We start from the raw sequence: 21,740 nt of genomic DNA on the forward strand, positions 1-21,740 counted from the left end.
GTGAACAGAACTGTTTTCTCACGAGGAAATGGTCATTGCCTATGGGCTGCAAGCACATCTTGGTCTCATACTTTCCTGATTATTGCAACCCAGTAGATTTTTCTCCTGCATCTCTGCTTCTATTCCATGTAGACTTGGTAAAGTGACATCTGTGCACTTGTTGGACTGACAGACCACACACACAAGGAGCCTGGAAGGAGGTAGACAATGACCGTGACCACATTTTGGCTCAGAACCTTCTTATTTAAGAAAGGTCCTTTAGGCACTTTTATTTATGGGTAGATATAAGATTGGCAAGAGCACCTTTCAATGTCACGGTTGCAACCGTTTTTTTATGAGGTCAACGAGAAGGCAGAGAAACAATGGCAGCAGCAGTTTGTTGTCACATATGTGGCAATGCTGCTGCCGGCCATCCCTTCTCTGCCCCTGTCCTCTGAGGGATGAAGAGAGCTGGAATTCAAGCTGTTAGACGGCACCTGTTTTGTCAGTGGACAAGCTCGCCAGCTTCATGTCCAGTCTTGGACAAAATGGCGGCTATGTCCTCTCTGCCAAAAACCTTACTTCACTGAGTCTAGCCTAGATCTTGAAGTGTCTCACCCTGCCTGGGCACAGCTGGACCGCTGGACCGGCAGCACCCACAGTGCCAGGCTGGACCACCATAGGTGGGCCAACAACTTCTCCCGAGGCTGACTCCACTGAGGCCACGGGTGAGAAGGCATGGCGCAGGTCATGGTGGGTTCCGTGGGCTGGAGGGACTGCCACCATCACGGGTCCTACCACCAAAGACGAGGGTGGGCCAGCTGGTGGGGCTGTAGGTGCAGAGCCTGCTTCAACGACACTGGCTGGCTGGGGCTGTAGGGGCACAGGGAGAGAGAGGACCATTTTCTTAGGTAAGATTGTTGCTTCCTCCCAGAGAGGGCTGTCTATGAGTCTGGGTCCACCCTCTCTTCATTTCTTTTCTTTCTTTCTTTCTTTCTTTCTTTCTTTCTTTCTTTCTTTCTTTTCCTTCCTTCTTTCTTCTTCTTCTTCTTTTTTTTTTTCAAGACAGGGTTTCTCTGTGTAGCTTTGGTGCCTGTCCTGGATCTCGCACTGTAGACCAGGCTGGCCTCGAACTCACAGAGATCCGCCTGCCTCTGCCTCCCGAGTGCTGGGATTAAAGGCGTGCGCCACCACCACCTGGCCCCTCTCCATTCCTTCACAGTAATGATTGTTAGGGAAACATTGTTGGGAAGAATGTAGTTTAAAAGAACTGGTAAAATACTAAGGACCCTCGCAGGAAGGGGTAACTGGCCTGTGGGGGCGCAGTCTCGGTAGTATTCCTTCCACAAACACAGTCCCATTTACAAGCACCCCACCCACAGAGAGCCTTCCCCCTTATGCCAGGAGTACTTCCAAGCTGCCAGGCAGAGCAGCCCACTTGGTCTCTGTAACTAGGAAAAGCACTTCCATCCTTTGCAAATAACAAGGCGGTTTTGCCAACTCCACATGAGGACTGTTCCCCCCGCCCCCCGCTCCCCCCCTCCCCCCGTAGCCAAGCGGGAATGAGAGGGAAAGAAAGGCAGGGCTGAAACGCCTTCACCCAGTGGGTGAGTTCACACACTGTAGTGTTACATCCCACTGCGAGGCTTAGGACAAGACGGCCAAGTATCCCGCTATTACTAATCCATTGCAGAAATGTGAAGGGGTCACTCTTCTGAAGAAGATCCATGAAGTTACCTGTTTTTGGAAAATTCTGCAGGCCACTGAAACCTCTTCCCCACCAAGCTTTTGGACAACACTCGCCTTACAGAAGCCATATTGCTGTCCCCAGAAAGAAAAGTGTTATTTTAAATGATACAAAAAAATGGTTCTCCCCCAGTTTCAACTATAGTATAATATATCGAAGCAAAGAAACGTAAATTTCTAATTCTTTTCTTTTGAATTTACCCCTTTTAAGTTTATAATTTCTGGGCAACTCTCTCTTGAGAAGCCACACCCATGTCCTAGGTAATGAAAGTCAGTCCTACCCCCCACCTCCCTCCATACACATATCCACTTAAATCTAAGATATCGCTTTCTTAAAAAAAAAAAAAACAACTTACATCTCACTTAATAAACCCTAACTTTGCTTCAAATGAAACTTGGTTTTTTGCTTATAAAACACATGGTACGCAATTCTACAAATAGCATTGAATGTACAGAAACACTGTCATCCCTGAGACGGTGGTGACGTAGGGAGAGCTACTGCTAACACAGGTGTGGGTTTTTTTAATTTTAAATAAGTTCTGCTAAATACAACTTAAACTAGGACTTGAGGTCACTGTGAACACGACTTTGGTGCCCTGTGTCTTCCAGTCACTCTAGAGATGTTTTTCTCAACATCTATCATTATCCCCGCACAATTTTCTGTGCGCTCATGTGCCACACATTGCTCAGTGACTCACTCTCCTTGAACTCTGGGATCCCTCCTCTGTCTTCCGCCATGAGTTATGGAGGAGGGTGCATCAGCTTTACAGGCATATCTCAGTCCAACACCTCTGACACTCTCTGGAAGCTAAATCTCCACAAATGGATGTGACTGGCTCAAAGACTCAGTGCTTTCAAGTATCAGAGGCTCATTTGGGAAAGCTACTTCTCGTGCTCCCAGCAGCCATGCGCCCAGACTGCTTCGGGAACTGTCACGTACTTCTCAGAGGTGAGAGAATTTGGCTACTGCACTTGAAGCAGAGGTGGGAGTGGGGGGGTGGGGGGTGGGGGGGTGGGGGGAGTGGGGGGTGGGGGGGAGTGGGGGGTGGGGGGGTGAGGCACCAGAGAAAGATCTGGCATGGCCCAGCCCCACAGCAAGTGGGTAAGTGGAGATGTTAAAAAATTAAGATTTGATTTTATTATTATTAATTATAATTATGTGTGTGTGTGTGTGTGTGTGTGTGTGTGTGTGTGTGTTTGTGAGTGCATGTGTGTGTGCAGGTGCCTGCAAAGGTTAGAGGTGTCAAAACTGGAGTTAAAAGTGAGCCGCCTGACATGGGTGCTGGGAATTGACCTTGGGTCCTCTGGATGAACAGTAGTATGTACCCTTAACTGCTGAGCCATTTCTCCAGCTTCACAAGTGGACATTTTGAACTTTTTTTTTTTTCACTTTCTTCCTTCAGCCCCAAGAAGTGAACTCCAAAGAGATGTTTGTTCCACACAACCAGGTCTGCCTGGTGACAAGAACCCCAGGGTCTGGGCCACTCACCTTTTCCGCCAGCAGGTTGCATTTGGCTGGATCTGTGACCTCTTGAGCAGTGCAATCAGTAGCGGCTACCACAAACTCCACAAAAGTAGAAACTGGGAGAGGCTAAGAATAAAAAAGGAAAACACACGTGAGGCAAGATGAGCTGGAATTGAGAGGAGCAAGAAGTTGGAGAGAAGGGAGGGAGGGAGGGAGGGAGGAGAGAGGGGAAGGAGGGCAGGCCATACTCTGGCACACCTGAGAGAACACAAATCCCACAGACCATGTGTGTGGCCCTGGGCAGCTGAGGGGACTGCATTCTGAATAGTTTGGGCTGTGGAGGTAGGAGCTGAGTCTTCTCAAAGGACTGGGAAGTGTTCATTGTCCATCACTCAGGGGAGAGGGACGTTTTCAGAGAGGAAACGGGAAGTCAAAAGGCCAACTCGAGACAGGCAGGGATGGGAACCCAGCATCTCCTTGGCCCTCAACCACTGGAACCCGATGTTCGGGCCATTCTCGGCTGCAGGGAGAAGACGAGAAGGGATGGCCGCACACCAGTTGCATACCCCAGGACCGAGTGAGAAACAAAGCAGAGGAGAGAATGGAAGTCATTATTTATTGCCTCCTTCCTCATAACGCTTGCAGCCTCGCCAGCACGGCACAGCTGGTAGTTGGTGTAGCACGGGATGGGTATTTTCCAGGAACTACAGATTTACCACCTGTATTAATGTATGTGCAATTATGTCCTGGCTTACTTCCAGATTGCCAGCTTTCTTAAACATCACAATTCTGTTGCACGCAAACAGTTAAACTTTTGTTGTACAGTTAGATGGGTCCCTCCCAACCCCGACATCTCTGGACTCGAAAGGCAGATTAGGAACCTTCCATTAGCTGCCTGTCAGTATGAGTAGCCCCAGACCTTTGTAAGTATTGATTTCCAGACTGCTGCAGAAGTGGTGGTGGGGTGGTGACTGGCTGGCATCCAGTGAATTTACTGTGTGTGAACAGAGAGCCCTGGTCTTAAGGGGTAAGTAGAAGTAGGGGTGCCAGGTTGCTGCCTAGCTGCTCCTTGTGGCTGATATATTGAAGTGGCTCAGCTCGGGACAGTTGCTGAGAGTTTGGAGTTCCTCACAGTCCCAGGAGCCCCCCCTCACCAACCTTTTCAACCAATATCCCCTTGTCTTCTGGTTGCCACCCCCAAACATTCCCCAAGGTCCACCAAATTAATTGCCCAAATCTACCAAAAGAGTCTTAGATTTTTTTACCACATTTTGAGCCCGGGAAATCTCCACCAGTTTAAAATAGGTTCTGTTATTCTGTGCATTGAAGGCATCCAGGGCAGCATTGACAGCGTGCACCACATTGGTGTCATTGGGCGAAGCCAGCAGTGGGCAATTTGGGCATATCTTACGCACGTCCTCCGCAGAGTCTGGGCAGAAAGATGAATGGGGTCTTAACTGCAGTTGCGAGGTACTCAATACTGTTTGCTTATTCAGAAAGGGCTATGCACGCTCCAACCGTAACACACCTTTTCTCTAAACCTTCAAGCAGCTGTACGAAGCGTCACCAAGTCAATAAGGGACAATGTTCACCCATGGGAACAAGCTCCTTTAAAAAAATGTGTTAGAACCCCAATACCCCGAATCCTTGCCAATGAAGTGAGAACTATTTGAGTTCAAAATTATTGGTTCCTTCCTCCTGCTACAAGATAAAAACAAGCAGAAGAATCATCTGACCTGGAGTGGAATGGCACTTCCCGTGTAACACAGAGAACTGGCCATCTTGTTTCAGAACGTGGAAGTCACAGTCTCCCTCCACCGCCTGGAAAAGAAACCCGTGCTGATGCCCAGGAGCACGGCATCATGGTGCTCAGCTGGGGAGCGTCCTGGCAGGGCTGTGGGAGGTAGCCACCCAAGATCACCTTCACAGTTCTTACATTTATAATTTGCCTTCAGGGAGGGCTTCATGGAGAAAGCTCAAGTGTTGTGAAAATCGGCCTCCAGGAAGGCACCATCCAATAGCAGTTTTCGAAATTGCAGCCTGGCTAGCTAAGACAGCTGCCATGAGTTGGCTAAGGCCCGGCTGCTCTCTGTTGAACCGCGGTGGCCAGGCTCCCTCCACCCACCATGAGGTAGCACCCATTAACTGGTACTCACATGCTCGGCCACCTGCCTCACAGAACAGTTGGCCAGGGGAGTGGGGTCCAGAACATGGCAGGTGGTCTCCAGCGTGTCTATTTCCAACTCATACACCTCTCCGAAGGGCCGCTGTGGAGAGGGAAGGAGGAGGTGTGAGCAAGCGCCAGCCCATCCAATGTGTCAGCTGGCATGAAGCCCTGGTGGAGCTTGGGGGAGGGTGAACCTTGGGAGAAGTGAGAAGAGCCCCACCGGTCCCAACCTCCTCTGTCTCCACACTGTCTTTTGGTTTTCGTCTTTCGCTATAGATGGGGCAGGTGTGAAATGGAGAAAGGGGGGGTGGAGGGTTTGGCTGGCTGTGCAAGCCACAGTCCTTATTCTGAGCTCGCTTTTACAAAGCAGAAGTGATCCTGAGGGCTACTTTTTATTTTGAGCAGTTCAGTATCTTGCCCTGTCTCTTTTCTGTCGCTCTGCTTCATTCTTTCTTCTCTCTAGTTGCCCACATCCCTCCTCTCCTTTCAGTTTTCCTTTCCTTAGAGGATTCTCCTGGCTTTTCCCATTGTCTAGCTCATCCGGCCTTGGATGCAACAGTGCGTTCCTGCCTGTCCATTCTGGGACTGGGAAACTGTCGTCACTGGCATGGAAGCAATCTGGGAATCTTGCAGGACCCTGTGAGGTTGTTCAGTTACTCTACCAGGTCATGTATCCCTTTTTTCACATCTTGATCTGTCCCAAAGTGCGGAAGAGTCTCAACCGGGCTTAGTTTACCTCTCCTTTCAGCTCTGCCTGAGACCTCAGCATGCCATGAGAAGAAGCACTGCATTTTAGTGCAGGGGTGTCCCAAACGACTCCCTGCTTCCTGCTCCACCTGGGAGTCCCAAGGAAAGCAGCCCTCAATCTCTGCACTTGGTGCACAATGCTCTTTGGTGGCTTTCCCTCTGACACGTATACTGCATGTTCATCTGCACAGAGCTGGCCATTATGCCTTTCTGCTGCGGTGCTGTTAAAATTCACCCAGGAAAACCCTGGTTTCCAATCAGCCGTCCCTTTGTAACACTGGCTATCTTTCCCCAGTCTGGGCATCCTGATGTCTATTTTACTTTCCCTCCTAAATCACAAGTCTCTTGTGAACACAAGCATGTCCTTTCCATCTTTATGTTAAGCTGAACCATATGGAATTTCCCACGGTGTATGTCAAAAGCAGCCAACTATGGGAGAGTTTATGGTTTCCACCTGTGAGTGCCCACCACATCTGACATCTGTTATACAACAGCATGGCTGCCGTGCAGGGCTGGAATGGGGAAAGGGATGGCTTCATGAAATGATCTGTGGTAAAGGGCTGTCGCACATGGGCTCTGGTCAAACGCCACTTTCCATTATCATTAGAGACAAACAGAAGCCAAGAAAGAGAAGTGATTATCAAATCAGCATATAGGAGCCCAGGTTTTCCCAGCAAGTCCTGCCTTCCACCTGTGGTCTGTGAACTATCCTTCAGAGTCCTTTCTTCTTCCTACATGGAGCATCGTCTGTGAGATGTGGTACTCTCACGGTACTGATGTGGCTTCTGATGCTCTCCTCTTTCCCTGTCCTGTTTCTGGGAAGAGACCAATCTCCGCTGCAGTCTTATCTACACTGGGAGATGCTAGCCTCTGAGGCACTGGGTTGTGCCCCAAACATAGATCCTTTCAGTTCAGTCATCGCAGGCTCACTTACCCGAGAAAACACCTTGACTTTGTCAATCTGATTCAAGGTGTGTTTGAATCCATGAAGCAGATGTTGATTGAGGTAGTCCACGGCCATCAAAGCCATGTGCTCTACTTCTGGGTCATCACAAGCCACTTCCTTGAAACCCAGCCCTGTACCATGTGGAGCTGATTGGCAGCCCCAGAGCTGAGCAAAACAAAGGAGCAGGACCAGGGACTTCATGGCTGCTCCAGAGAGGCAGGAGAAGAGGGGCCGAAGTGAAGACTAGCCCAGACGATCAGCTTGGAGAGCTAGACCAATGGAGGGGCAGAGGGCTTTATTTATCTGATAGAGCCTGCCAAAGGAATTGCATAAGGGCGTGGGGTGAATTTTGTTCTGGTTCCAAATAATCCCTGCAAATACCAGCTCTGGAAAAGCAAATAGGTTAGGACATCAGCCATCCTCAATAAATCTGCCAAAGTCAATGCTGCTGTGGGGGAAGATGTTCCAAAGTCTGCTTGGAACACAGTTCTAACAGCAGAGAGAGGAGGCAGCTGAGGGTGAAATAGACATGGCCAGCCCAGAGTGCAGCTGGCGAGGCAGCATAGGGAGGGTTGGCTACCCGAATATGAGTATGCCGTGGCACCCATGACGGGGAGGGCGCTATGTAACAATCTGATAAATCTTTTGATGGTGTCAATTGATCCCCTTCAAGAAGAATCCTAGTCGAGGGAGACTACGGTTCACATACATAACAAAGACACAGTGAGCCATGGGAAATGACAGTGTTTTGGGGAAGAAGAATGGAGGTGAAAGGAAGGAGTTCTTATGGCAGGGAGGTATGACCAGCACAGCTGTATGGATTTCCCTTTCCCCGTTCTCCGTCCTACAGACCTCACCACCAGGCCCTGCAGGGAACCGCAGAGGCAGGCCCTGCTTTGTGACTTCTGGGTGGCTGTTTGGCACCAGCGGCCCTCTGGTCCCAGCCAGGGCACACGTGCAGTGCAGTGGAGGTCTGGCCTACTGTGTGCCACTTGTTGGACACAGCTCTGGGTTGGGCGTCAGCATTCCAGGCAAGGCCAGCTATGAACACGTTCATCTCTCTTTGCAGCCGCAACGGGATGATAGTGTGGCTGCGGCTTTTGACAGCCCCAGACACAAACTTCAAGGAATGTGGGCAGGACAGTGACAGGTTCCAGAAATGTCGCACAAGGACCCAGAGCAAAGAAGCCTTCCCATGGAGACCATTTCAAATACTGAAGATCATCGTGTTTGGGTGGATTTGTCCTGTGAATTAATATTGCTTCAAGGGGGAAAAAGTACTTGTTACAAAAGAAGAAGGAGAAGGAGGAGGAGGAGAAGAAGGAGAAGGAGAAGAACTCCTGAAGGAACTCTTAATGGCATCAACTTGTAGAGGACAGACAGGGTGTGGGTAGTGAGGGAGGTGACGGGGCAGAGATGGTGGCCGCAAAGGCTCATATTTTGTATTTTCTTCCAGCTGTGCATGCATGTACAGAACTGAATGGGAACCTCTCTTGGGGAGGGGTCACGACTCTCCGAGACAGCCTAGCTGCTTGTCTAGCAGAGTCGACGTCCCATTAACTGTGTGCCAATCCTATTTAAGGGCATGACATAGGAGCTCTTTGGGAGGGCTAAGCTTTTCTTTGAAAGCACTTAATCTGGACATTACTGAGTATTTGGAAACATGGGAGTGCTTTAGAAGTTACATGCTCGGGCATAGAAACCACAACTTTACCCTTCATGGCCCAATTGAAGTTTTGACTTGGAATGGTCTTTTTGAAAACCTAATCTACTCTCTTTCACGTAACCCGATTCTCAGACCCTTGGGTAGAGACCCATCCATCCTGTGTATGTTGCTTGCTCCCCACTGGGCTTAGCATAAGCCCGAAGTGAAAAGGAATAATTTACAGAAGTGCCCCATGAGTCAAAGGTGGAAAGGTACGTACACCTGTGCTTGCTCTGTAGGAAGGAGCCTGTTCTGGAATCCTCTGCCTGGTAACCCGCATCATCCTTAGCCTGGAATCTCCACCCGTGAGCAGCAGGCTCCTTGTCTCTGCTTTACCCCGTAGCCAGACAGCCCGCCCGTCAGCTCCAGCTTGCTGGGGCTCCGTATCCCAAGCCCTTCAGGCCTTTTCTCATCTCCTCCTTTAAACCCGGAGGAACGGGGCTGCTCTGTCCATATGAGGAACGGGGAGTTCTAGCTAACAGCCTTCATGCCCATCTGCACGGACACCCCCCGAAGTCACAGGCCCTCCAGTGCTCTGGTGCCAGCCTGTCACTCGGGGGCATTGCCCAGGGCTGCACTTGTACAGCACTAAATTCTATTAACATAAGATTTTGCATGAAAAAAAAAGACGAGGTGGCAATGTACCAGCTGGCGGCTGGCTGTCTGCCACCCAGTGGTGCAGTGAGAGGAGAGAGAAATTGCTCTTAACCACGCGCCTCATTTTCCTAGATCGAATAGAATGGACAGCCGTTTATTTTTTCCATTTAGCACTATATAAATGACTATTGCTGCATGTTACTAAAGAGACTTAAAAACATGTTTGTAAGGACAACACGTGATTCTGCTGTGTGCCTGTGTTATTTTAATGACTTCTGTACGTTTCTCCCCCCTCCAGCACTCGTGTTGCTATGGGGCAACAGTGCTCTGTACTCACACTAAATACAACGAAGTGTGGTAAAGCTTGCTGAGGGAAACTGGTCCTAAGTCTCAGGATCGCATTTCCTAAGGTGGCAGCAGAGCTAACGATGTCACAGACCTCAGGACAGAAGTTAGGAATGGCATCAGGGCCTCAATGTGTCACCAGAGAGTCATTAGACTAGGTGATATGTTTGAATCATTCCAATACAGAGTTTAGCATTTAAACTAGGCCTGGAGACCCAAGTCTGTTCATTTTAATCTTAGCTACTAGGGATGCTGAGGAAGGAGAATCACACATTCAAGGTCAGCCTGGGCTACAGAGTGAGTTAAATGCCGCCCTGTTCAGCTTAATGTGATTCTCAGGGGAGAGAGAAAGGAGGGAGGCCGGGCACTGAGTCCAGTGATAGAGCATTTGCTTAGCATGCACAAGATCCTGGGTTCAGTCCCTCATTGATAGAAGAGAGAGAGGAGGGAAGGTGAGAAGAGGAGAGAGAGAGAGAGAGAGAGAGAGAGAGAGAGAGAGAAGATGGATGGATGAGAACTCAGTATTTCCAGCTGTGAAATGTGACCCAGGCCAATATAAATTCGGGGCCAGAGTTTTCAGAGGCGGGCACTCTCTGTGGCCCTGCCAGGGGCCTCAGTATAGAAGGGTAGCACTAGAAGGGGGTGAAATCCCAAGTGAGGCAGGAATGGTAGTTAGAAATACAGCTCCTCACAGACCAGAGCAGGAATGTGCGCATGCCAGCAAAAGCCAGAAGCAGATTGGTTGCCATGGGGGAAGAAGAGCCTCAGGGTTAGGTTAATCACAGCTAGCTACCTGACTCCGCCCTTACGGCTTCTAAAGGGCCAAAGCCCCGTGAAGGCAGGCATTTAACTTCTGATTTATTTAACTCCATTCCTATGTTCAGAGAACAAACACTTGGGGGGCATTTACCATCTGTGTGGTTAGGTGCCTGGACACAGAGAGAGGAGAAGACATCATGGGTCCTGAGGGCTCTCACTCTCTCTCTCTCACTCTCTCTCTCTCTCTCTCTCTCTCTCTCTCTCTCTCTCTCTCTCTCTCTCTCTCTCATACTGGGCTCAGCAACATCTGATCTGCTAGAAACCACAGATTATTGTACAAAACCATCATGCCGTTAGTGTACACATTGTCACAACACCTGTGGAGTGAAAGTGGGTTTTAGTTCTCCAACAGAAAACATCAACCAACAGAATGCCAGTTCACCTTCATCCCAGGGTCCATCAGCCAGCTTGGGAAGGTAATTCCACATCAGTTGCCCCAGAAGACACTGCCCGGTTATGTGAAGAACCCTTGACACTCAGTGCCCGTACACCACAGTTGGATGACGAGCCTGACCACAGAGGCAAAGAGATTAAAGCCAGTGACCTGGTCCTAGTGATCACAGGCTGGTTCTGCAGCTCTAAATCCAAAAGAAGGTGACATGCGGACATGTGAGGGGAAGAGCAGGGTCAGACTGAGCTGAGGCAAGGGAGACGTGAAGGTGCCAGGTTTAAGGAGGTGCCACCTCTGGGCTTGCCCCCGCTCAGTTCTGAGCTGTAGGCTCTTCCTTCCTGTCTGGCCTTGGTGAAGAGGCAGGAGGTGCACACAGAACAGCAAGAAACCCCTGTGGCTCTCAGCAGATCTTTTTTTTTTCTCTCTCTTCTTTCCTCTTTTTCAAGGGACATTGTCATTGTCCCCACACTGCTGCTGTCTTTATCCTTTGAGCTGGTGAGATGGGCCCCGGGAATACCGTGATTCGTGCAGCTGATTGTACTTGACCTCAGAAGAAATGATAGGAAGCCGCCATTCTCTTTTGTTCGGAAGAAGGCTTTCTGTTACGTGCTTCTCAGTGTAGCCTTGAGGTCCAGCACATGCTCTGACTCATAGAAAAAAAAATCAGTTTAGGGTCAAAGAAATGAGGCAGGTGGCTGTGGAGACTGGACTCTCACCTCCACAGGCAGCCAGCATCCTCTCTTTAGTCTAGGAGATGTAGGAGCGCTGCATTGTTCGGAAGCGGAGGCTCAGGGAGGTTCTGGAACCTGACCTTGATGACACAGAGCCTAGATTTAGCCCATTCATGTTGCTTCTCTATTGATCCCAAGCCAGAAGGCTCTAGAGCCCAAAGGAAGCTAGAACTTTGGCTCCTGGTCACTACTGATCAGCCAGCAACTTGTTAGCCTGGCTCTTTTGGGGGATCGGGGAGGCTAAAGGAATATAAATGTGTAATGAGTTTGGTTAACGGTGAAAAAGAGGTTGGGTTTGCCGGCACAATTTGAGTCAGTTAAAAAAAAAAAATACTCAGAAATCATTTTTTTTTTCCTCTGACAAAAACAGCCTCTATAAACTTTAGTGATGACTTGGGGGATATTGATGTTATCTCAAATGCAGGTTAGAAAGGTAAATAAAAGGTGAATGATTACACCGTTTCTAGTTACATGTTTCTTAGGGACTTTCTAGCCAGTGAGGAGCATCACACCCACCTCTCCTGCTGGCTTCTTCACCACCCTTTGCCATCTTCCAGGTGAGTGTCACTCTTCAACCGAAGAGAGGTGCGAACCAGCCATGTCATGGGCTTGCTGGGGGTTGACATGAAGACTTCCGGAAGAGCCATGGCCACTGGCGCCAAGTCACCCACGGCACCCTGTTAAGTCTGGACATTCAACAGTACTGCCTGTGGACAGTTGAGGTTGCCATGGGGCTGTTCGCCAGGGAGTCGATACTAAGGTTCTGTGAATCCGCCTACTGATGTGCAGAGGACATTCTCTGGACACACACTAACTGACGTCAGAACTCTTTCTTGCCCTACTCTGATGTGCGGTGTGCCAAGGAGTCACAGCTGGAAGGTGTGACCCTTTCTTCCAGTTGTTCCCTGCTGTGTGTGACAGCAAGGCTCTCTGAGGCTGGTTGGGAGCCCACAGAGAACGGGTTCCGGCCCTCAGCCTGAAACCCAGAAAAACACAGCCCCGGAGTGGGCAGAGTTGGCTCTCCTATCCAGTCTTGTAACCACACAACCTGCCTGGTACCCAGCACAGAGGGGCTGCAGGACAGCCTCCCACCCAGGAGTTCCCTCCGGTGCCCAGACTCCGCTGGAGAATGTTCAGACACAGGCGCTTCTCCTCCTCTCTGGCAGCCCTTTCTGTTCTGTTCCTAGCTGTGAACAAACAGCTTTTCCTTTTACACCAGCCTGATTTCAAGCCTCACCAGGGCACTCACATTTTCCCCCTCAGCAATTATACATACTAAATGCCTGGTCTCTACATCGGGCTCTAGAAGATCCATGCTGCACCCTGTTCGCCTTTCTAGGCTCCATTATCTCTCTTTTTTCAGTCACTGTTCACCTAAATCTGTGTTGAGACAATCTAATCATTGGCAATCAGTTGGCAAGACTGACAGCAATGATTAACAGTGAGATAAGTCATCTTGTGGTTATGAATCAACTAGTTACGTAGCTGAGTGGAAATGGCTGTGTCTTTTGAAGTGCATTGTTCAATAATTAGTGCATGGAAGCTGGTCAATCACCATTCCAGAAAGGTTTTTCCTATAGCCCAGAGCTTTACCTGGACTCTCAAAAGCATTAACAATGAAGTCAAAACATAGGCATCCCTCTGCATGGATTGCCTTGGTTGGGCTCCTTAAACACGTACAGGGGAAGCAGAGACGGCAATGCTAGAGTTGTAAGGTGGAGGGAGCCTCCATTGGCCTTTAATCTAGCAAGGCTCTAGGCTGATAGTCTTTTTTTTCGTGTTGTCTGATCTCTTGACTACACTTAGGAAGGTGGGCCATCATTGTGGCATGTGTTCTTATCAAACGCTGAACAGCAGCAGGACTCTGGAGAGACAACTTGTAGTGAAGGAGCAGATCACGGGGCCAGGGTAGCTTTCTCGTGTGCTGAGACTGTCCAACCAGAAGCCCAGTGGTTTGGTGGGCTCCGTGGCAGGCTGAACCTCAGGACCTAGATTCTGACAGGGTCTCGGGCTGTGGCAGGAGCGGGAAGGTGAGGGTGATAGGATGGAGAGAGGGTTAGCTGTGAGAGGCGTGGCTAGGGGGCAGCTGAGCAGGATCACGCGAGCCTCCACGAGGAGTCAAAGGCCCACCAAAATCTCAACCCTTCTGCCACAACTTGTCAATTGAGCAAGACTAAGTCTTGCTAAGCCCCACTTTCTCCATCAGTTAAACATGGCACTAAAACCGGGCTAGTGAAGATAACCCGAGGAGTCTGTGAGATAACCTTAGCAGCGTGTTCATTGTGAAGCCTGGCACAGGATTGGCTACCAATTAACAGCTCTTAATTGTCCCAGTGCTCCAGTATGGAGAGCGCACAGAGAACATGTGCGGAATGCTAAAGACAGGAGGTGGCCTTTGCCTTCCTGTAGCCCCTGTCCAAAGCAGGGTGGGCAATGACTACAGGTAAAGGCTCTTTGTGTTTTATCCCCTTGGGGTCAAGTTGCTCAAACTTAGAGTCTCACTTTACCCATCTGTAAAAGGGGGTGATTACAGTAGCATTATAGAAAAGAGATGGTTTTCACAGCACTAAAAAACAAGTATACACTTAATACTCGTGGCAAGTACCATCTATATTACCAATAGCACAGAAGGGATGGATATAATAGGTGAAAGTGATAGGTACTACATACGTGTTTTGTTGTTGTATCCATATGCTGTTCCAGAAGGGCCTTGTGTTGGTAACTTCAGGCAATGGAAGAATCAGAAGAAAAAAGGAAGACAGCGGTTTTATAAGAAAATAGTTGTTTTCCCACCCGAGGATGTCAGCAAAAATGTGTGCAATAGGTACAAATGGCTGGTGCGGAGGCCAGAGAAGCAGGTATTTAGTGCCAGAGCCCAGAAACAAGGCGTCGTAGGGCCTCCCCTGGGAGGGCTTCCAATGAGCACCTGAAAGATGGTTGGCCTGGTAGTGACCTCTGTTTCCCCTTGGAATCCACAAGTGCGCTCAGGTCTGACCTTTCCAGCTGTCTGTCCACTCCTGGGCACCAGGTCCTGCACTTAGAAGCAATCTATGCTTGGTGGAATAATACTGCATTTTGGATGTCTTGAAATTTCAAACATTCTTTTTTCCTAACAAGGGAACCTGGGTTTTTTCATTTTCATGGGACACGCAAAGCATGTAGTAGCCCTGCCGACCGCAAGTAGTACATATAAGGAACTGAGTGCTTCAGGCATCCGCAGAGAAGGAGAGACTCATTTCTAGCAAAGAAAAGCAGGCGAAGGGAGGAGAATGAGGGGGCAGGATCAGACAAGTGGAGGTCTGCCTGAGTTACTCACAGCTTGGGTCCTCCATGCTCAGCTGGCCTTTTGAGGGGCATTTTTTTTCCCCCATGTGCTTTCTTAGTCCTTTCCTCCAGATGCCATCTGCTAACTGCCTGCCCAACTAATAAATCAGTTCTGACCATGTTATTCAAAGCCATCTCCAAAGTAAGTGCCAACAGGGGGAGAGAATTTCAAAAGCCAACAGATTCTTAGTGAAAAATATGGTTACTGAAATAAAAACTAAAAATAATCACAGAAGGGCTAGGAATGTAGCTCATTTGTAGAGTTGCTTATCACGAGTGATGTGCTGAGTCCCATCCCCAGCACTATAAAAAGTTAGGTTAGTCAAAGAATGGATCAGGCACAGACCAATAGGCAAGAGCCTCCATCCTCTAACTTGGTGTCTCGGCTCCTTTCATGGCAATGGTTCCGTGTGGGGATTGGCACAGCAGCCAGGTGATAACGGCAGAACTTTGACCGAGCTCTGTGTCCTCTGCCCCACACCGACACGGCTCCACTTCATGCCAAGGTGATGGATTTCCCACACAGAAACCTGGGGTGACCCAGCGGACGGTGTGCGTGTGTCAGCATGTTCACAGTGCCCGAAGCCATTCCCAGAGACTCGGTGAGAGAGAACAGAGATGAGGCAGTTTTCGTGAGAAAAACCTCACCATCCCCATTTTCAACACCTCTGTCCTGATATTTGCATTTCAAGTACTGTTTGTGTGAAGCCGATCCAGACGCCATCGTTTCTGGTGTTACGACTTGTGACATATGACAAGCCACCGGAATTTTGTTCTTTCCATTTGATCTACACAATCATTCAACTTCAATTATTCTACAAACGTGGGGGTTTTTCTTGTCCTGTGACTTGTCAAGATTTGAGCTTTCCCCGCAGTGGGCCAGTGGCATAGATAGCTTGACGTTTTCTGTGCTCTCGGGCCTCTGCCTTGTCTGTTCTCTATAGACAATAAGTAGTAGTATCTCAGGTTTCATAGGAGTGAGTTTATTAAGTACACAGCAAGCAGGTGTAAAATAATAAAACAGCAAGCAGCAAAACCATGGTAGAGCCCCAGATCAGACCCTCACACCATCAGCAGAAACTGACCTGGAGAGCCCTGGGGGACCAGAACAGCTAGCTGGAGCTGTTGATGGCTTGAGGGTCCCAGACAGAACAACCTTTCCAGTGTATGAGTTCCAAGTGAAAAAAAAGCAAATAGCTACAGAGACACCATCATCAAAGCCGGTGTTCCCAGCATCCAGCAGAAACCGATGGGGGAAGTTTAGGTAATTGTTTGGGCTTCGGGGTTGAGCTTTCTCTCCACAGATGAGTCTCCTGAGGCCGAGCTTTCAACTTCTCCTGCCTGCTGCAGGTGCTTCCAGTCACAGGATAAACGGTAGTGTCCTCTGCTGGGAGTGGTTCTCCAGGGCATGGCTATTTTTCTGTGTTCTCCTATCACAGGAACTGGGAGGACCAGCCTACCCTCAGATAAGGGATGTTGAAGGACATTTTAAGACAAATATGCTTGGGTCTGAAATAGAGGTAATGGGGGCAGCCCTGCTCCTGGAGCCAGCTTTTCAGTGAGATCAAACAGGACATGACAATTTACCAATATAGTGTACATGGCACTCTCCTTTCTGAGGACCAATGGAACAGACCACCTAAGGGAAGGGGTGAGGAGTTGTGGTGGCTTGAATGAGAAGGGTCCTTATAGGTTCATATTTTTGAATGCTTGGTCACCAGGGAGTGGCACTGCTTGGGAGGGATTGGAAGGTGTGGCCTTGTTGGAGGAAGTGTCTCACTGGGGGTAGGCTTTGAGGTTTCAGAAGCCCAAGCCCGGCCCAGTGCTCTCTTTTTCTTCCTGCTGCCTGTAGCATGAATCTTAAAAGTTCTTACTAATAAGATCAAACCCGAGGCCAGTTATTGGGGTCAATGCTGGTAGATCAGAGAGACAGAACAAGCCACAGCTATCTCACCTTGCCAGTTCCTTAGCTGGTCCTGTTTGAATGCTTAACCAGCCAAATGCTTAACCAGGCAAAATGCTTAACCAGGCCAAATGCTTATAGTTCCTGGTCCTCACGCCTTATAAACCTTTCTGCTTTCTACCACCACTCCCTGGGATTAAAGGCTGCTTTCTGGGATTAAAGGCGTGAGTCACCATGCCTGGCTGTTTCCAATGCGGCCTTGAACTCACAGAGATCCAGAGGGATTTCTGTCTCTGGAATGCTAGGATTAAAGGCGTGTGCTAACATTTTCTAGCCTAAGTATCTTGTGGCTTTTCTGTTCTCTGACCCCAGATAAGTTTATTAAGGTACACAATATTTTCGGGAACACAATACCACCACAACTGCCTGTGGGTCCAGATGTAGAACTCTCAGCTTCTCCAGGAGGCTCCCTTCTTGGGTAGAACATATCTCCTTGGACTAACAAGCTTATCCTGGTACTGGAGGCTCTGTAAACAACCGGAAAAACACAACAGTACATGTCACTTGGATTCGTCTTCTGACCAAATATTTGAGTTCTGTTGTAAGAACTGAAGGGACACTGTCTTCAGTGGACTTCAGAAGTCCAAACACCTTTCTTTTGGTGCGCGTTGGCAGCTTGGGACAAAGGAAAACAAAGAGGCATTATCATACTGTCTGACAATGCTCTGCGGCTCTGGTGTTCAAGACCGCAGCTGGAAGCGGAGCAGGCAAAGCTTCAGGATAGTGCCTAGGGCAAAGGCCGGCAGGGCTCGGGGTAGGCAGCATGCCCAGCAGCATGTAGTGGCTGTTCAGCACCAGGCAGTAGTGTCCAGAGGCAGGCAGTTGTGCCATGAAGTGGGGAAGTGCCTAGTTACGGGCAACAGTGCCCCCAGCCAAGCAGTGATGTTTATGGCAGGCAGCAGAAAGTGTTCCTCAAGAGAAAGTGGTACCCAGGGCAGGCAGTAGTGCCCAGGAGATGACAGCCATGGCCAAGGTAGGCCAAAGTACTTTAAAGAGAACAAGCAGGGTCCCAGGGCAAGCCAAGTGTCAAGAATCAGGCAGCGGTATCCAGGGGAATGCTTTGGTCCCCTATAGGAAGGAGTAGTACCTAAAACCAAGCAGCAGTCACGGAGGACAATGTCAGGCAGCGGTCCCTGGGTGCAGATAGTGGCACCCAAGGGACTGAGAAGTGTCCTGAGATAAGCCGTGATATCCACGACAAGGCACCAGTCTCCAAACTAAAGAAGTATCTTGGAGAAGGGCAGAGAGCCGAGGGGTGGGCAGCTCTCTGCAGGGGCAGGTAGCAACATCCAGCAATAAGCCGTGGTGGCCAGGGACAGAGAACAATTCCTTAAAAAAGGGCATGGTACTCACACGGACCCTGTGTGACTAGATCACTTTTAAATATTGTCTACTCATGTAAGTAGCTACTATGTAGCACATTTTGAGAAAGGAGCAGATTATAGGACATTTAACTACAGAAGTTTGGGAACATCACGTTTCAGAAGGGACAGGAAATGGTTACTGGGGCCATTTGAAACCCAGAAACTACATGTAGCAAGGGGATGGCTGCATTATCTCTTCTAGACAGTACAAACTAACAGTTCAAGGCTAATTTACTTTGTGATGCAATGGAGTGCAAGCCCACAGTCAGCTTGTTATTCATGTGTCCTCAAACACAAGGCCAGGGAAAAACTATTGACGAGGGAATCTTGGCAGGAAGTGAGGGGAACAGGTGACCCCAGTGGGTGGGCAGAGGTCAGCACTCTCTTCCTTCACTGTGAGTGAGTAATGTTTTCTCCATCCCATGTGAAATGTACCTTCACCACATCAGCTGTTAACCCATTTCCGTCTCCTGTGTCTTGTCAGGACAGAGATAACCCAGCAGCATCTCCAAGCCTATGCGTTTCTCCACCGGTGTCAGATGAGTTCTGAGTCTCCCTCCACAGTGAGAACATCTATACTCACTGTGGAGAGAACACCCCCTTCCCCTAGACCCCACATGCTTTTCCTTTACAGGGAGGACCATCTTGGGATATAGAAAAATAGCACCAGGAGACCCGATACTCTGGAAATGGGCAACCCTCTTTGTTATGCCCTAATGAAGGCCAGATGCCAAGCCCAGAACCACAGAACCAAACATACCATCAGCTGCTCCATGTGCAAGGGTTTCTATGGTTCTTGGTCTCTAGACAGGAAAATTCAAAGTATACTATGCTAGGCTCTGGCTCAGGTCTTGTCAAGGTCTATCTATATGACCCTGTCCCTAGATCGCGCGCGCGCGCACGCACACACACACACACACACACACACACACACACACACACACACACGGCCAATGTTGGTTATCAGACCTGCATTTTTCACTACTCAACTGCTCATTTTTTTCCTCAGCAAAAAGCATTTTTTTTTGTTTTTTTTTTTTTTTTTTTTAAGACGGGTTTTCTCTGTGTAGCTTTGCGCCTTTCTTGGATCTCACTCTGTAGCCCAGGCTGGCCTTGAACTCACAGAGATCTGCCTGGCTCTGCCTCCCTAGTGCTGGGATTAAAGGTGTGCACCACCACTGCCCGGCCACAAAAAGCGTTTTGTTAACTTTTTAAAATAAGCGTGTTTTATAGCTGATTCCATTCTTATGCTTTCTATTCTGATAAATAAACGGAGCTGGGGGTGGGGGTAATCATCTTTCAGAACTCATGTGACATGTTGCAGCAGCCCAGCTGGCACAGGACCTGCTTTTCCTGTCCTGAATGAAGGAGCCGGGATCTGGCTTGGGGCTATATATACCCAGGGGAGGTGCTGTGGACATTGCCAGAGAAGAAGGTGTGTGGAGGAGGAAGAAGGGGAGGAGGGAGGAAATGATAGGATCCAGACTCCAGGGGAGGCACACGACCTAACAACAGACCCAGCATGCCAGCGCGGGACCAGAGTCATCTTCAGCAAGGACTGGACCACACGGCCACATGGATCGGAAAGCCCCTACCCAACTCCATGAGATGTCCTCTGGGAAGGTGTCCGAGTCCAGAGACCATTGTGAAGGGCATGGTGAAGTAAGGCTGCCCTCCACCACTCACTGGCTAGTCTCTGGACATCCTTGGTTCCCTGGTGCCTCTCAGTGATTCACCCAGCAACAGCTTCAAAATGCTCCGTGGATCACTAGAGTATAATGTTTTCATGCCAATTTCCCCATTGAGAAAGGTGTTCTTAGATTTTCATACTAAAGCTCTAAAACTGGCTGTACAAGAGAGAGTTCACACACTCACCTTGTCGTGTTTGGACACCCCCTCCCCCCACCCCGAGTGTGTGTGTGTGTGTGTGTGTGTGTGTGTGTGTGTGTGTGTGTGTGTGTGCATGTGTGCCTGAGACCATGGGCTTTCATCTGCTAGAAAGAACACAGAGAATCCCTGCCCGAGTCAAGAGGAAGGCAGGCACACAGACCTGGCTAGCAGAATTGACTTAATAAACATGGGAATGGACTCAAAGCCAGACAGGAAAGTTCCTACCTGTGACTGTATCTGGCAGAGTGTGTTAGTCCCTGTCCCCTTACCCTGTCATAGGCACCCTGCCTCCCCCGCCCTCCTCTCAGGAGGGTGGTCTTCATGGCCTAGGAGATGCCTCACACGTCCAAGTTTCAGCTCCTTTTCCCAGGCTATGGGCTATGTGGCTTTCCCATTGTTGCCCTGATGTCCTGCTTGCACCATCACCTCCTGGGAGAACCTCGGATTAATTTTCTTTTCAAACATGGCCATAGCTTATGCTTGCAACTGTACGTATTCTTTCAAGATTTAAAGGTTTTGGTTTTGTTTTGGTCAAAAGATCAAGCCAAATTTCTCTCCTCTGGCAGCCTCTGTGGCAGGATTGTAGCAGAGGAGGTCGCTGTGGGGTTGTGAAGCCAGATCATGGAAAGGGACAAGGCCTCCACCCTGGTCTCTCTTCCTTTCGGGGCATGTGTCTTGAGACTGATTCAGGAACTTTGTTCTAGAATCAGCGGTTGGATATGAGAAGAGGGCCTTTAGATGACTCCAGTCCCTTGCTCCTGAGCTGCCACACTGACACCCAAGTAGAACAAGGCAGTCTCCATGAAGCCCAGCTGTAGTACGGGCTTGAGGGGGGAAAAGGTTGCTATTTTGAGCCACTGTGTTGAGTAATTGGGTCCATAGTAACAGCAAGGGGACACAACCCTTATAGTCTCATCCACATGCCACCTGGCTCCCTGGGAGACCCTGACCTCTCACTATGGCAGCTGCGGAGCAGACTTAGAGGAAGTCCTCTGCTCCAGAGTCAACATTCCTTTACCAAACCACAAAACACGTGTGTGTGTGTGTGTGTGTGTGTGTGTGTGTGTGTGTGTGTGTGTTTTATTATAATGTGAAGCCTTACAGCTTCTAGTAGCCCCTGATGTTAGACCCTTTGTTCATTTGGCTCCGCTAGTCTGCCCACCCACGCAGGACAAGCTCGCCTTTAACTGTCAACAAGACATCGATCCAGGTGAAAACTTGACATCGTTGTTAAGCCGTGCCTCTTCACTGACACTGCTTGCCAAAGTCGTTTCTCTGCCCTGAAACATCAGACAAGCTTCCCTGGTGGGTGTCGATGGGCTCTGCCTTTCCCTGAGCTCTGTGGACTGGCTAGAGTTGTGAGAGCTCCACCACTTGCGTGTACGGTAGGCATTAAGCTCTCTTGCTGAGATACTCAGCACCAATAACAATATTGAGCAGATCAGAACACAGCCCCTTTGTGCCCACAGACCCTGCCTTCCTTCTGTGTTGGCTGAGCCAGGCAGAGTGCCACTGTAATTAGCAAGGTAGGACTCCAACCATATGCCTCCCCAGAAATAGC

General features: G+C 49.3%; 1 protein-coding gene across 3 annotated transcripts; it reads right to left on the minus strand.

The window, feature by feature from the left end:
* Positions 1 to 290: 290 nt before the first annotated feature.
* Positions 291 to 7,251, minus strand: Ahsg (alpha 2-HS glycoprotein). 3 transcript variants are annotated; one of them, XM_059277596.1, is made up of 7 exons: positions 7,039 to 7,251; positions 5,368 to 5,457; positions 4,927 to 5,011; positions 4,456 to 4,619; positions 3,215 to 3,316; positions 1,717 to 1,800; positions 291 to 852 (listed from the first exon to the last, which is right to left on the minus strand). In XM_059277596.1, exons 1-7 carry the CDS (start codon positions 7,249 to 7,251, stop codon positions 577 to 579), a joined length of 1,014 nt encoding a protein of 337 aa, XP_059133579.1. In that variant the 3' UTR covers positions 291 to 576. The 3 variants fall into 3 exon arrangements, with proteins under 3 accessions (XP_059133579.1, XP_059133578.1, XP_059133580.1); XM_059277595.1 differs by having other exon boundaries at positions 5,347 to 5,457; XM_059277597.1 differs by lacking the exons at positions 3,215 to 3,316; positions 4,456 to 4,619; positions 4,927 to 5,011 and having other exon boundaries at positions 1,717 to 1,782; positions 5,380 to 5,457.
* Positions 7,252 to 21,740: the final 14,489 nt, after the last annotated feature.

The sequence above is a fragment of the Peromyscus eremicus genome, chromosome 12 (genome assembly GCF_949786415.1).
Source record: "Peromyscus eremicus chromosome 12, PerEre_H2_v1, whole genome shotgun sequence".
Classification (NCBI taxonomy): Eukaryota; Metazoa; Chordata; class Mammalia; order Rodentia; family Cricetidae; genus Peromyscus; species Peromyscus eremicus.

What these genes read in the sequence shown, in the direction of transcription:
- Ahsg (XM_059277595.1), bottom strand. Translation starts at nt 7,251, where the DNA reads ATGAAGTCCCTGGTCCTGCTCCTTTGTTTTGCTCAGCTCTGGGGCTGC. An exon ending in AAGTCAAGGTGTTTTCTCGG is followed by an intron (nt 5,458 to 7,038) that starts GTAAGTGAGCCT and finishes CCCTCTCCACAG; the next exon opens with CGGCCCTTCGGAGAGGTGTA. An exon ending in TGAGGCAGGTGGCCGAGCAT is followed by an intron (nt 5,012 to 5,346) that starts GTGAGTACCAGT and finishes TTTCTTTTCCAG; the next exon opens with GCGGTGGAGGGAGACTGTGA.